The sequence below is a fragment of the Photinus pyralis genome, unplaced genomic scaffold (assembly GCF_008802855.1).
Source record: "Photinus pyralis isolate 1611_PpyrPB1 unplaced genomic scaffold, Ppyr1.3 Ppyr1.4_LG5, whole genome shotgun sequence".
Taxonomy (NCBI): Eukaryota; Metazoa; Arthropoda; class Insecta; order Coleoptera; family Lampyridae; genus Photinus; species Photinus pyralis.
The window spans coordinates 14,272,823-14,287,535 of record NW_022170596.1 but is presented as its reverse complement, the minus strand read 5'-3'; the positions used below and the strand labels follow the sequence as shown (position 1 = coordinate 14,287,535).

Below are 14,713 nucleotides of genomic sequence, written 5' to 3'. Positions count from 1 at the left end.
TTTTCTATTGGTAACTCGAAATGGGGTGAAATGTTAATCGAAGTTGAAAACATTTTATTTACAAGACCTTCCCCATAAAATTGTAATTGAGTTTATTTGAACGGCCACATGTTTCGGCTAAAAGCCATCATCAGACCCTAAAAGATGTAGCGTAACAATTTTGAGCTTAACCTAAGGCGACGAAACTTACATGAACAACGGTAGAGAAAATCGGTTAAACCGGAACAATTTAAACATCACAATTCTCCAAAAGGGTGAAGAGGACGACGCAAATAAGAGATCTAATGTCCAGAAGGGAACAGTAGACCGAAAAGTACAAAAGGAATCGATGCAAACTGGACATCTAAAATAGAAAATAGATTAGATAGATTTTCTCTACCGTTGTTCATATAAGTTTCGTCGCCATAGGTTAAGCTCAAATTTGTAATGCTACATCTTTTAGGGCCTGATGATGGCTTTTAGCCGAAACATGTCGCCGTTCAAATAAACTCAATTACAATTTTATGCGGAAGGTCTTTGTCAATAAATTTAATTCAACTTCGGTTAACTATTAATAAGGTGTTGGTCGAACGAATTGAACTGACAATTATTTTGCACTACGTTGTAGAGTGCTCTTTTAAAAATAACGTTTGGCATCACTGTGAGTTTCGCATTTTTCAACATCGTCTAGAACGCGAACGAGACGAGAGCGGAGAGCCGAGAACGAGAAGTTGTTTTTGAAGATGGCGAGTTCTTCAAGGTTTGTTTTTTACGTGATTTAAAAGAAAAGCATTTATTTTTTAATGCCCTACCTTGAAAATTGATAAAACTTGCTTTTTGTACAATTTAGGTATGATACAAACAAAGTGTGTTGTAATTCCCATCCAGATGCCCCACTTATTGAAGATTATCGAGCGGGAGATCAAATATGCTCAGAATGTGGCTTGGTTGTTGGAGACAGGTGATTGCGAATTCAAAAATTAAAGTTTCTCATACATTGCTACTGCAGGGTAATCGATGTTGGTTCAGAATGGCGTACGTTCAGTAATGAAAAGTCGAACGTTGATCCATCTCGTGTCGGTGGTCCGGAAAATCCCCTGTTGAGCGGATCAGATTTGACGACAATGATTGGACCGGGACGAGGTGAGATAGTTGGTTGTATTGTTCGGTTGTTATTTTGCTTGTGCAGGTGATGTGTCCTTTGATGACTTTGGAGTAGCTCGTTATCAGAATCGTCGTACAATGAGCAGTTCGGATCGTGCATTAATTAATGCTTTCAAAGAAATTAATTCAATGGCCGATCGCATTAATCTTCCACGAACTATTGTAGATCGTGCAAATAATTTATTTAAGCAAGTTCACGATGGAAGAAACTTAAAAGGTTCGTGTTTTGTCGAGGTTTAATTATTTAGGTTCTGTCTCCGTAGGTAGATCTAATGATGCAATTGCATCTGCCTGTCTGTATATCGCATGTCGGCAAGAGGGGGTACCTCGTACCTTTAAGGAAATTTGTGCAGTAAGCAAAATTAGTAAGAAGGAAATCGGCAGATGTTTTAAACTAATTCTGAAAGCACTCGAAACATCGGTGGATCTCATCACAACTGGCGATTTTATGTCTCGATTCTGTTCGAACCTCGGGCTGCCAAATATGGTACAAAGGGCTGCGACTCATATTGCACGCAAAGCAGTTGAACTTGATATAGTACCTGGCCGTTCTCCAATATCAGTAGCTGCTGCAGCAATTTACATGGCTTCACAGGTAAGTCGGTGAGGAAGTAACCATGTTGGGTTTTGTAAGTGTAGAAACCATCAACATATAATAAATGGAATGTGCGTGTCAATGGTAAGTGCGGATACTGCAAGTGAGAAAGAATGGTACAAACGGAATGTGATATCATTACATCATGGCGGTTTTCTGTAAACACATAATTTTCATTTGTTTCCTACCACAACCGAATATAAAATTTTCAATACATAAATAAATTGACAATTGAACTATGATTTGCAAAGATTTTCCCAAGCTTCCTTGACTAAGAATTGACTGTTTTAACACGGTTAATGCCCATTTGCACCGACAAATTTAAGCGGAATTTAGCTTAAGCGTAGCTTAAAATCCATGGCAACCATTGTCTCGATAATGTTGCCATGGATTTTAAGCAATGCTTAAGCTAAGCTCCGCTTAAATTTGTCGGTGCAAACGGGCATAAGTCATACTAGATTTGAAATTTAATACCTAATTTCAAAATGTCACAAGTTGACATATGAGATGTCATTTTATTCAGAATGCCTTGTCTATCCAAATATGTAAGAATATACTGGGCGTCCCATTTAAAGTTCCAAAGTTGTATTCCCTGTAAAACTGGAAGTCAAAAAACAACTGAATAATCCAACCCTATTTAAAATTTCTGACATGTTTGACATTTTCCAAACATTTCCAAAATATATTTTTATTTTATTGTGCCTTTTTTTCTAGAATCCAAAAACATTTTCGAAATGCTTAGGTACTACTCGAACCTGTGTTAATCTTAAGTAATGTCGAAGTATGATTTTGTAAAAATATAAATAAAAGTCTAAAATTATGTTAACAGAATTGGGAATTTGAGACTTTCAACACCAAATCCAAAATTAGTTTTTAAAATTATAGAATTCAATTTCTCTGATCTTGTCACTGTTAATTTTGTGTTCTTTGTTATAGGCATCAGAAGATAAAAGAAGTCAAAAAGAGATAGGTGATATTGCCGGTGTTGCCGATGTAACCATAAGGCAATCCTACAAATTAATGTATCCACACGCTGCAAATCTCTTCCCTGAAGACTTCAAGTTCGCCACACCTATTGATCAACTACCGCAGATGTGAACTTACCACAACTTTTTTGTATACTAAAAGAGTATTATTTATCGGGAATATGTCTGTAGTGCTCTTTTTTTCTTTAAAGAAGTTCCAAGTATTACGGTTGGTTTAGAATTTTTGCTACTTTTCTAGATGGGTTTAGATTATACACAGAACATTAGAAAAGTCGCATATTTTTATTATGAAACGATTAAATGTTAAGTTATTAATAAATATTTTTGTATATTTTAACTGCTACCGTCTACATTTGATAAAATTAACTTCCTATATAGTTTTATTAATTCAGGATCAAACTCGTCCTCAGAATCTTTATCTCCACTACCACTTTGCACTTGCGCTTCCGGATCGTCCATACTTCCAATTATTTCATTGATCTCTTCTACCGCTTTCATATCGATTACTTCTCCCAGTTCATCGTTGGCATCTTCTGCTTCATCCGAATCAATTATATCTCCATCAAGTTCATCACCTAAAAGATAAAATGTATTTGGCATAAAAAGTAAAAATGATCTTTTGTGCAAGTGTTTGGTGTAATTTATTGTTAATAAAAGGTGACTTATCACATGTGAACTGGATTGGTAGTCTCTCAAACTGGTTTAATACCGTTCCATTACCACAAATAAAATTAAGTGACTACGTGTCAACTTGAGATGGTACCTTAATATGTATTTTTCAATTACCATGTATATAAAAATTTGCAACCAAACGTTTATAGTGAATAAGTATATTTTTTTATTTTGGATCGTGGAAGAGACGCGTGAATCAGGCAAGGCGAGCTTGATGTATTTTTTTATGTGACGTCTAATTAATATGTTTAGTGGAAAAAGTGATAAATATTGTTACAAGAGTACTTTTACATACAATGGTCAACGAGTAGAAACAATTTTCAACGCCAATCGAAAAGTTTAGAAGGGGTATTATTGACCTACTTCCATTTCATGTATGAGGAGGACCGTGATTACACGCAAAGCTTTTGTTGTTGCCACACTGATATTATTTATGAAGCATTTGTCGTTCAAATTCAAGATTGCCGTAAAAAAATAATAATAGTGTTATTTAGTTAACCCTCAGAAAAAAACAATAACAAAAAAGATAAAAGATTGGAAGGAAGCCTTTGTCACCATAATCCTGCCTTTGTCGTCGTTTCTATACCTTTCTGTAATCATGTCGGAAATCAGAGTCGATTATCTGCATTTTCTTGTCACGTCACAGGTACACCAGCTGGTTTGAGATAATGGAAAGCAAAAAAGAAGTTTCATACAAGTGATATAACCTAAGGAGAAACTCCTAAGTCGATGAGTCAGTAAGAAAAATCAACGTGGAACTACACAAATTGTGCGTATGGCGTAGAAAGTAAGTGATAATATTGGTTCAGATAAATCCTTACCGTCAAAATCCATTTGTTCATCTTCACTATCAGTTCCATCTGGTTTTCTTGTATTACCTTCTTCGCCGTCCTCATCATCATCTATCACAATAGTCGCACCCAAAATGGTAACATCAGGTTTGTTACTTTGCGTGGGTTTGTTTTGAGAACCAAAGTTTATGTCTCTTTCTTTTTCCATATCCATCTTTTTCTTCTCGTCTACCAACAACTTCTTCACATAGTCTGTAACGTACGAGTTTGATATTTCGCGACAATGTTCGTGAAATCCATTGGGCAGCCATCCGTTTTTGCGATCATATTTCATATCGCTAGTTATTTGTGGTAATCGCGCTATCATGTCTTTTATTTCGGGCAGCTCTAAATCGCAGTATTGATAAAACATTTGGCGGGCGGGCGGAAGAACGCCCGGTTTGAGAATGTAGAAGTTTTCATCGACTGTCCGCTTTACGACGACGTTTTCCGACGAGCAATCCTTCAGAGAAAATTTTGAGGTCGTGATTGGTCCCGCTTTATATTGCAGAATGTTACTGGAATAGCTACGCTTAGCCTGAACTTTTACTTTTAAACCGCCTGAAATGGAGTATGTTTTACAGTTGACCTTTTGAACTAATGACACGCACCTGATGCGCGTATTCGAAAATCAAAAGTTTGGTATATTCGGCTATTGGGGTCCAGTGTTGGATTGTATCCAAATTTACACCACATTATCCTCCAAGGGCCGGTAGGGCAGTAGTACGCTACTCCCGGTAGAATTACCTTTAAGCGATCACTTCGGATACCGGATTTGTGCAGTAAGGCAGACTTCGACCATATTGGCCTCTCTTCGAATAACTGCAATGGAACGTCATTACAAATTAAGATGTTTTCTTTCTTTAGCACTGCACTTTTTATTTAAGGGATTAGGTATGTATATCAGTGGGTCACATATTATCACTAGGGGTAACAACAACTTTGACAATGGATCTGGTATCCAGTCTATCAACCGTATTGGGATTACTCTTGTTGCTTTAGAATTTCAAAAGTATTTTCTCGAATTTGTATTTTATTTAACATTGGAAAATTCATACATACCGCTCCTTAGCGAATGTAAACAAAAGTATGTCTGGAAATAAATAAGCGATAACAACGGGTACATTTTCGGTAAAGTGTGAACGCTGGAGAATCATGGGGTGATGGGAGCTGTCATTCACCTCCTAAGGAGTGGTCATTTAGATATCACAGTCGCAAGAAAGCCGTGGACGGTTGAACAACGCGTGTTTGCCTACAATCCTGCGTTGTTCAACCGTCCACGCCTTCATTGCGACTGAAATAGCTACAGGGTAATCAGGGGTGGTTTTTAAAAGTTAAAAAATTACTAAATACAACAATAGTGTTCGATTTTTAAGGGTTATCCTGAAATAATGTTTCAAAGCATGTAACAACAATTACTCAACTCATCTGAACAACAACTTCAATCTCTGGATATGTACGATTTTTTCCGACGCACAATCCTTACTTTGTAAAGGAATGAGAAGCGCCCAGGATAATTTTAGCGCCGAAAATAACACATCACATACAGCGGACAGATGTAAAAATTTTGGTTTAAGGCATCTAGTGCCTAACTATTCCATTATCAAGGAAAATGATATACCACAAAACTTTTTAAAATTAACTTGCATTGCGACTGGATAATTATTTGATAGATGGCTTCAACAACTATGACACTTCAGAAGAACAGTTTAAATATGAACATTTGTTAAAGTGAAAAGGGATATATGTTTTGTTTTTCAGTTTTTGTAATGTGTCAAAAGATATAAGTTTAGTTCAAATTGTGTATTTTTCATTATTTTAGTAATAAAGATTTATAATCTAAATAACACTTATTCTATTTGACAAAATTTGAATTTACCTTAAAAATTAATTAGGCAGATGATTTGTGAAAGTTAATGTAATCTATATTGCTCATTTACTCGGTTTCTCATTTAATGACTTATATCCCTTTACACGCGCACCATCGAGTTGTTTATTCAAAAACGCCCTCTAGTGGCCAAACGATTTGAGATAACTGAACTCATTGGGGTCAGAGAAGATACATCAGTATCGACTACGTGGGCGATATTAATATCTAACCTCTACGAGACAATTGAATACCTTTTTTATGGTAACCATTGGGCCGGAATCACACAAAAGACCTCTTTTTCTTATCGTATCCAAAGCATCTTCAGTTGGCCCCTCGGGTATATTCATATTCTTTGCATTCACATTGACAAATATCGAATTAGCCTTTCTGAACGTGCGACTTCGACCGCCAATTAGATTTTTCGGTTCCTGTTTTTTATTGTCCGCCTCCTTCTTAAGCCTCTGCGCAAATTCCGGCAGTACTTTTTCGTAGTACTTATACCTTTCGTAGTATAATTTATTATCCTTAGAAGTATTAAATTTGGCAAACACGGGCGGTGGAAAGAAAAATGGCATCGTTTTGGACTCTTCTGATCTGCAAACATTGCAATAATTTTCGTGCGTGCGTACTAGGTAAAGTGGTCGCATACTCAAACCATTTTAAATCTGGTACCTTGGACGGAATAATCTTCTCGTAAATATTACAACAGGTTGATTCTGCAGTTTCTGTTTCACCCAATTGCGGAACCAGTGGAAGGTATTGAAAGTCACATAGTCCTGAAATCATTTGATTAGTTGATATACTAGTCACTGGCATTACATGGTAGTACTGTGGCATTACATAGTTGGCATTACGGGTATAAACATGTACTGGCATTACATGTACGTACAAAAATATCTGGTTATGGTACAAGCTTAGAGAAATATACTTACTGTTAAATTTAAACGTCATAGGTATCACACCAACTGGTTTGTAGGAGTACGTAGTTTCATTTACGTCAAAACTCTTTGATGACGATGGGCCACTATTAACAGATTTATGAACTGTTATTTTCACCAGTAAACTTGTCTTAAAATCCTTATCGCCCCAACATGGTTTACAGAAGATGTCATTGGGACGAAATTTCAACTCCAATCGTCTATTATAATTTCCTACAGCCTTTTATGGCTAAAGTTTCGAGTTTTTAAATAAAGAAATTCTCACCATTTCGACGTTGTGCATGCCCCCCAAGGATTCGATCATTGTATCAACACTGTCAACGATTCCCGGATATTCGATGCATAACAGTTTTTGTGAGATATCTGCGATGCTTGTCGAATTATGTACTGTACTTTTGTTTAAAAAAATATACTTGGTGCTTCTTTCGGACTGAGGCTGTGCCGAGTCTTTTTCAGTTTCTGTAGACATTCTTGCTGATTTTTTTGTGCTTTGTGCGTTACAACCAGTTACAAAAACAAGCCTTTGGTAGCAAGATCTTCATTTTCATATAGCAAACTAAACAGAAAAGCGAAAAAATCTAAATATTTTTAGGTTATGTTCTGTGGTTATGTTCGTGAAATTAAAACAGGTTATGTTATGTTCTTACGTCTTAGACCATATATGTACTATATGGTCTAAGTCTTACGTCGTATACAGGGTGTCCACAAAAGTGTTTGGTGTTGAGAATGTTCGACGAAATCTATGCTGTAGATACATTTTTTCACAACTATTATCACAAAGGTGCAAGAACAGAAGTTACATATTATAGAAAAGGTGATTGAAAAAGTCCGACTTACGCAAAGTATTAATTTTTTTTTCATATGCAAGATCTTATTTTATTCCTGTTAGCGTGGAAAACTCAGTGATATAATTGATAAATTCAATCATAAATTCTGGAGGACTTTGGGGACAGCCATGCAGTTATGCGATCAGATCAATAGAAACTCAAACTGAGTCACAATCGTGGCGAAGAATGGTTGTTATTGTTTACACGGTCCAACCTTCGATCATACATACCGTATGTATGATCGAAGGGTCCAACTTGTCGTTACGATTCGCAAAAATAAATGCCGGCTCCAGTCTAAAACCATATAGTACATGGACTGCTTTCAATATAAAATGGGCGGTCACGGATAGAGGGCACTGTAGTCGTGGGTATGTGAATTTCAGGGTAAACTAAAGTCTTTTAAACACAACTCGGATCGTGTAAAGAGTAGCTTTTATGGTAACGGCGCAGTACGGGAAGCTTTAAATACTCTTGATTATCTTCTATACGTCCACAAATACGGATAGGTTTGCTTGTTTGGCATATCTAGGCGATTAATTAATTGACGTTTGCTCAAATGGTGTCTAAACACAACTTCGGACAGACTCGTTTACCCTGAAACTCAAATACCCAGGCGATGTCCTTGCCCATATTTTCGTTACAATTAGCAGTCCATGTACTATATGGTCTAAGTAATAACTACAATTACCTGTTCACACGTTCCGTTTCTTTACCATAAATTTATAGCATATATCATAGCGTGTAAACCGGGCTTTAGATGCACTTCATCGAAATTATTTTCTTCGTCGAATGCCGATACTTTTTAAATATTTGAAAGTTGCGTATCTACACAATTTCCTCTTATCAGAAGTCTTAAAGCTTTAAATCTCATTAATTAGAAGAAAATACCTAAGCCTAAATAGAATTGAAATTTTTAAAGTAAAGTTGTAAGAAGAAAATAGAAGATGGAATATATCGGACTACAGAGGGTTCAATTGCACGCGCTCACCCCCGAATTGTTAAATGGATTAATAGTTGGTATTATAATTGCCAAGCAAGAACCTCGGGTCTTCACAGGCCGTGATTTCGAAAATGTTGCATCTCGTGCCGTTTGGAATTTTACATTACGTGACTCTCCGTTAAATTACATCAATGTCACATGTTGGGGCACTCAGGATATTCTGAACGGGTTTAATAAAAAATTCAGCGTAGGAGATGTTGGTAAGTTGACTCTTTACATTTTTGTTGTGTACACATTTCGTTTCAAGTAAATGTCATCGCACCACAAATCGAAATTCGAAGATCACACGGTGGCGGAGAGAATTTCCGACCGATGGTCACATCACCTTACACTTTGATATTGAACGATGTCACCCCTACGAGGATTATGAAACACGAAGGTAACTGGTCGCGTTTTTCGACCCTGATGAATTACGTAACGAAACCGATTGCCGGAGCTGTAACTATCGCCGACATACATAATATGAAAGACAGAATTGACGGTATGCTGCTTAATATTCGATTCGATCAAAAATCTACTTCTAGTATCTTGTAGGGTTAGATATTTTTGGTATAGTTCGACTGTTAGGTAAGGTTCGTAATGTTACGACAAGTATTGGTGTACGCCAAGTTAGAGACATCATGATACTTGACCAAACAAGTTCTGCTTTGAAAATTAGTTTTTGGGATCCTGAATTGATTGCCAGGTAGGTAGGGTATCGAAGAATACATTACGTTTCTCTAGCAGAGTAGGTAGGTATACCTATTAGATTGATTATTGTTAAATATAAGAATATAGGTAGGTCTAGGTAAATAGTTGTTTTATTTCCTTCTTGCACTTCTGAATAAGATTATAGTAAAGTGCAGGTACTATAAATTGAATTTATTTTTCAATGGTAAACCTATAGTGTTCGATATTAGCATTATACGACCAAGGTTCATCACCTTTACCATCAAGGTATCCATATTTAGGTACCTAGGTAGGTACCTTAAGCTTGGTACCCTATTACAATATTTGTAAATCTGATAAATTTTAATGACTATTGACGTTTTGTCTAAGACTGGAGCTGATGGAGACTGGACCTGGTGTCCACTCTCTGAATTAATTGAATGAATATACGTTTATGTCGAGTTGAATAATTTATTTTTTATTGCCATAAGAAATACATTTTAAACTTCAAGGCAAAAATGCAAGCAGTGTTTAGTATTACTGGTTTTGTAATTTTATTCTCTATCGAGTGACGTAAAAATTCAATATGGCGTCCGTTTAAAATAAGGAAGTTATGATGTCAATATCTCGAAAACCGCCATTTTGAAATTTTTTTTCTACATCCATTGAAATTATCCCATCGAATCTTGCAACTGCGTCGCTTATCTCGCACGTGACATTGTTTGTAAAAAAATCAATTAATTCTTGTGCGATAACAACCTTTTCTACACCCTACCAGATGAAACTTTAAACTCACGTAAAAAACCTCGATTAAATGTTCTTTAAGTTATCTGTTTTAAATTTACCATACAAACTAAATACAACAAATCGAATTAAACAATTACAGAATAAATTTGAATGTTAATTAATCAAATTTATGTTATTATATCTTATTTTGCTGTCAATAACCGAGGATCCGATCAATCAGTTAAATCTGAACATCTCCAATCCCCAATTGTTTCGAATAATCGACTCTCTACTGTACTATTCATTGATGGTGCCCTGCCGATACCTACTTGAATTAATTCAGATTTGTGAAATGTGTACATGAGTCATTACACTCATTACCAATATTAGGCATTAGGTAGTGTTGCACATAAGAGATGTGATCCCATCAATTTTTTTTGTTATTAATTAACAATTTAACTGTTTACCACTTTTACGGTCGTCACCATTTTAAGTGAGTTAATTTAAAAAAGAAAGTGTTACTTTTTCAGAGCCGGAGCATGGAAAATTTTGCATACAGTTCTATTTATTACCGATGTACGTTGCGAGTGGTCCAAGTTTATGGCATCCATGACTGCAAATATAACGTCTCGTTCCGTGATCACCGAAAATCCGCTAGGTGTAGAGACCGAGAACTTACGCAAATACGTCGCGAAGGTAAAACCGATGGCGTTCACAAATGAGACGTTTTCTGTGCAAGACAGTAAGTGGTTGTTTTAATTATGATCTAATAGCAAAGTGATTTTCAGTCTCTTTGATTCGGAACGTAATGAACATACAGCAGGTTTTGGATAAGGGAAACAACATAAGGTCTGCGAACAACATCAGTTTTGAGGAGCAACAATTTACTGCACTTTTATACGCGGTAGTCACTCAGTTGGACCTCGACGGTTTAAATCGATTATTAGTGACGAAATGGTTTAGTTACGCACTTCTTTAAGATTTTCAATTTGAGGTATTTTGTAGTTCTAGGTGCGATACACCGTTGGAAAATGACAGTAACTCTTGTTCTAACACCGAATGCATCGGCTTCAAGCATAGTGAAACCATAACGGCGTTTGATCTACGCCTAATGTTAACAGATCAGACAGGTTCCTTGATTCAGTGCAGATTATATGGGGAAACTGCCGAAAAAGTTTTGAATTGCTCGGTAAGGTAATTTAAAATTTTACTTGGCAATATAAGCTACTGTATTTTTAGGTGCGACAATTTTTAGCAATGAGCGATGAGGAAAAGACGGTGCTCAAGTGGAAACTCCTAATGGAAAGGTGCGCAGTACGCATTCATGTTATGGTGTTTGGGTTTCGTGGACCTATCATCACAGTTTTAAGTTGCGATTTAGCTTCACCAATAGACGTAGCTAATCGAATACCGCACTATTAACACTTTCGTATGTATTTAAATTAAACTCAAGTCATAAACAGATTGTTTTGTTTTGTTCCTAGACAATGTACATATTATATCAACAATTTTGTACCCAATTTTGCTCAATAAATATTGAAATATGTGGTTCAATTTAAACAAAAGTAGCATAAAAAAAACTCGCAACACACTGTTTAAAGAAAAATCGCGCTGACGGTTTTTGGTAGGTTCCCTTGTTCAGTAACCGTCAGAAATAATAAAAACTGTGTGAGTCTCAATTCACTTCATTTTTCCAAGAAACTGAAGCTTTTAGTTCAGTAACGAGGTTCAGTTCGATGAGAGTCATCTGTTGCGGCGTCTTAAGAACATGCATCTACACGAGATCTACAGCACTTTGGCGTAAAAACCAGTTTTGTTTATGGGAAAGATGATGAGGAATTTTTTTGCAGCGGTCGTTTGGTTACAGCGCAAATTGGACAGTTTTCATTTCACTTTGCAGTAGGCTACGCCGCAGTACTAAAACAGTCGAGGTGCTTAGGTCCTAAATTGAGACAAAGTCAGACTTTTGAGTAAACTGCAACGTGGAGTCACACTACTCATTTGCCCTTGGAACTCTCGTTGGGGGGGGGGGGGTTCTATTCGCCCGTCTCTGACATCAAATCACAATCACTAAACACGTCAAAACTAGATCCTAAATGCAGTAGTTGTTATTCCCAATGATGACGAAATCTATCGCGTATCTCACACATATCAAAATATGAACGAGCTGGGGAGGAGGAGAGTCAATTAAAACTTTAACCTGTAATGTAAATATCTTATGAATTTCTATTTGAAAACTAAAAGACAAATTTACTATTGCTCCAAAGAGCTCCTCCACCAAGGGTCCATATAGTAGACAAATACACTATTTCAAATGGTCCCATTAAACAATTAATACAATAAACTACTATTAGAAATACTTTAATAAAATGTAATAAAAATATTTAAACATTAACATTTATTTATTTATACCACGAGTTTATACAAAATTAACATTAAAAAGTCTTTTGTACCTTTAAACTAATTCACTCGATAATTTACCCTCTCCACACAACCACAGACACAATTTATCGACTAAGAACGAAAAAAAGAAGTCCGCAAATAATACTTGCAATAAAATTACACGAAACTACAAATGAATTGTTATTATTAATCTGGGAAGCCATTTTGAAAACTTACCTCCGGTGGAAAAATGATCAACTCAAATTGAGCCGACAGCTCGGGGAGAATTCCCAACGTTAAAGCTAATACTACAGCCGACGATCCAATGATGCTATACAGCAAGTACCGATTTTGCTTTAAACTTTCCATAAATGGATACCCCTAGAAAGTAAATAACTGAATAATTGAATTAACAAGGTTTTGACTTACCCTGTAATTTATTGCAAACGTCGCGATTTGCAAAGCCATCGATATTATGTAAACAGTGCTGTTAACGATATTGGGTTCAAATGGTTCTTCTCCTTCCTCTTCTTCGACTGAAAGTTTTATTACAGGTTTCTTACCGTCTTCGCTAAAATAAGAAATATAACAGAGAGACTGAAAATAAATAATCTTACATTGGTGGAGCACGAAGTTTGGCCTGTTGGACTAAAAATATTAGGCAAATGAAATGAACGGAAAACTGAAGTAAGACGGTCATGATCGTGTACACATTGAAAATGTTGGGCAGCGGCCTTTGTTTCGATAGCGTCTTTAAGGGCTAAAATAAAGAGATGAGCGAGAATTGAAAACCAAACGGTGAACTTACCTTCGATCGAGAAATAAACAAAAAGCATGCTGCCAGTAGTAGTCCTTGTAAGGTAGCTTGCATATCTCTTAACTTTATGCCGTCTAAATATAATACCGACTGCGTGTAAGCGAGAATGAGAGCATTTAATGCTAATATTTTAAACATTTGAAGTGTGGTGACGAGCGTACATCTTCCTTGTTTGATTATGTGGCAGACTAAAATTAAAGACACTTGGTAAGTAAAGGGATGCTAACGATATGAAAGATAAAATAACATCCTACTTCGGATCACTATAACCAGCACAATAATTTAATATGACTTTTCAATGAAAGAAGCACATCATGAAAATGGTAGAGGTTTGATTAATGCAAGAAGTGATGTGTTTTACTGTATCAGGTGATCAAATAAAAAATAGCACAGTTAGAGTAAATTTTTCATCATATAAATAATGACCTTCTGCTTTGTTATAGATAGCCCATTGACTGTTGACACCAAATATTGGCAAACATTGGCCTACAAGATCTTAATTTTTGAGGTTACATTAATCAAAGCAATTTTGTGAAATCAGCTTCGAAAAAACATGAGCTAACCTCAGGACACTCAAAAACTTTTCAGTTTGGGTTGAAAATTTATAAAATGCGAATCGCATATGCGCAGAGAATCTTATTCTCCCCAGAAGGGTAAGCTTGTCTGAGACCAGCTTTCTTTGAGCAGGAGGGGGCGAATCGACATAGGCACAAGTTTTCAGGGGCGAATTTACTACCATGAGTAGACAATTTTACCCTCGACAGAAGGATAATAAGGCCGCTCTGCAGTGATTAAGATTTGGATTTTTGCGCCAGATAGAAAATTTGTAGGCAACTAACAATACAAATATTGAGTGGATTCTAAAACGCTGCAGGCTATAGGTGCGTATTCATTCACAAACAATTTTATGTGTTAATTTATTTAAAACGCATTTCACAAAATAATTTCAATAACAATATTTAAAGTAAATAAAATTTCTTCTAGCCTGAAAGAATTGTGAAAGTTCCCATAATGCACACTGCATTCCCTCTTTGAATTGCAATACTAATTTTCTGTTTATAAGAAAATAATGTGAACGACTGTCGTATTGTTTAAAGTAACTTAAATAAAATTAAATTTAAATTAATTAAAGATTAACAAACAAAGTAAATTAGAATTAAGTATATATGAATGGCAATACCCATATACTCTTTTTTCTTTTGTGATTTGTTGAAGCTAGATTATTTGAAATGGACTTACATTAGTCAATAGCAAATACCATTACCGTTACTAGAAGTAT

The 14,713-nt window shown here is 35.9% G+C and overlaps 4 protein-coding genes across 4 annotated transcripts; 2 read left to right on the top strand and 2 right to left on the bottom strand.

Moving 5' to 3' along the window:
* The first annotated feature begins 615 nt into the window (after nucleotides 1-615).
* On the top strand, nucleotides 616-3,061 carry LOC116171258 (transcription initiation factor IIB). Its single transcript, XM_031487987.1, has 6 exons — nucleotides 616-739; nucleotides 830-940; nucleotides 989-1,122; nucleotides 1,169-1,360; nucleotides 1,407-1,738; nucleotides 2,675-3,061. The coding sequence occupies exons 1-6, from the start codon at nucleotides 723-725 to the stop codon at nucleotides 2,834-2,836; spliced, it is 948 nt and encodes a 315-aa protein (XP_031343847.1). The 5' UTR covers nucleotides 616-722; the 3' UTR covers nucleotides 2,837-3,061.
* LOC116171257 (general transcription factor 3C polypeptide 5) lies at nucleotides 3,032-7,668 on the bottom strand. The gene is made up of 7 exons (XM_031487986.1): nucleotides 7,300-7,668; nucleotides 7,029-7,254; nucleotides 6,746-6,872; nucleotides 6,348-6,690; nucleotides 4,838-5,048; nucleotides 4,218-4,787; nucleotides 3,032-3,299 (listed from the first exon to the last, which is right to left on the bottom strand). Exons 1-7 carry the CDS (start codon nucleotides 7,501-7,503, stop codon nucleotides 3,058-3,060), a joined length of 1,923 nt encoding a protein of 640 aa, XP_031343846.1. The 5' UTR covers nucleotides 7,504-7,668; the 3' UTR covers nucleotides 3,032-3,057.
* A 1,086-nt stretch (nucleotides 7,669-8,754) lies between these two features.
* On the top strand, nucleotides 8,755-11,682 carry LOC116172448 (meiosis-specific with OB domain-containing protein). Its single transcript, XM_031489662.1, has 7 exons — nucleotides 8,755-9,061; nucleotides 9,109-9,342; nucleotides 9,396-9,546; nucleotides 10,766-10,977; nucleotides 11,024-11,192; nucleotides 11,241-11,424; nucleotides 11,475-11,682. Exons 1-7 carry the CDS (start codon nucleotides 8,806-8,808, stop codon nucleotides 11,655-11,657), a joined length of 1,389 nt encoding a protein of 462 aa, XP_031345522.1. The 5' UTR covers nucleotides 8,755-8,805; the 3' UTR covers nucleotides 11,658-11,682.
* Nucleotides 11,683-12,614: 932 nt separating this feature from the next.
* LOC116171432 (manganese-transporting ATPase 13A1-like) lies at nucleotides 12,615-13,638 on the bottom strand. Its single transcript, XM_031488281.1, has 5 exons — nucleotides 13,426-13,638; nucleotides 13,235-13,377; nucleotides 13,047-13,188; nucleotides 12,855-12,998; nucleotides 12,615-12,804 (listed from the first exon to the last, which is right to left on the bottom strand). The coding sequence occupies exons 1-5, from the start codon at nucleotides 13,570-13,572 to the stop codon at nucleotides 12,691-12,693; spliced, it is 690 nt and encodes a 229-aa protein (XP_031344141.1). The 5' UTR covers nucleotides 13,573-13,638; the 3' UTR covers nucleotides 12,615-12,690.
* Between the last annotated feature and the right edge of the window lie 1,075 nt (nucleotides 13,639-14,713).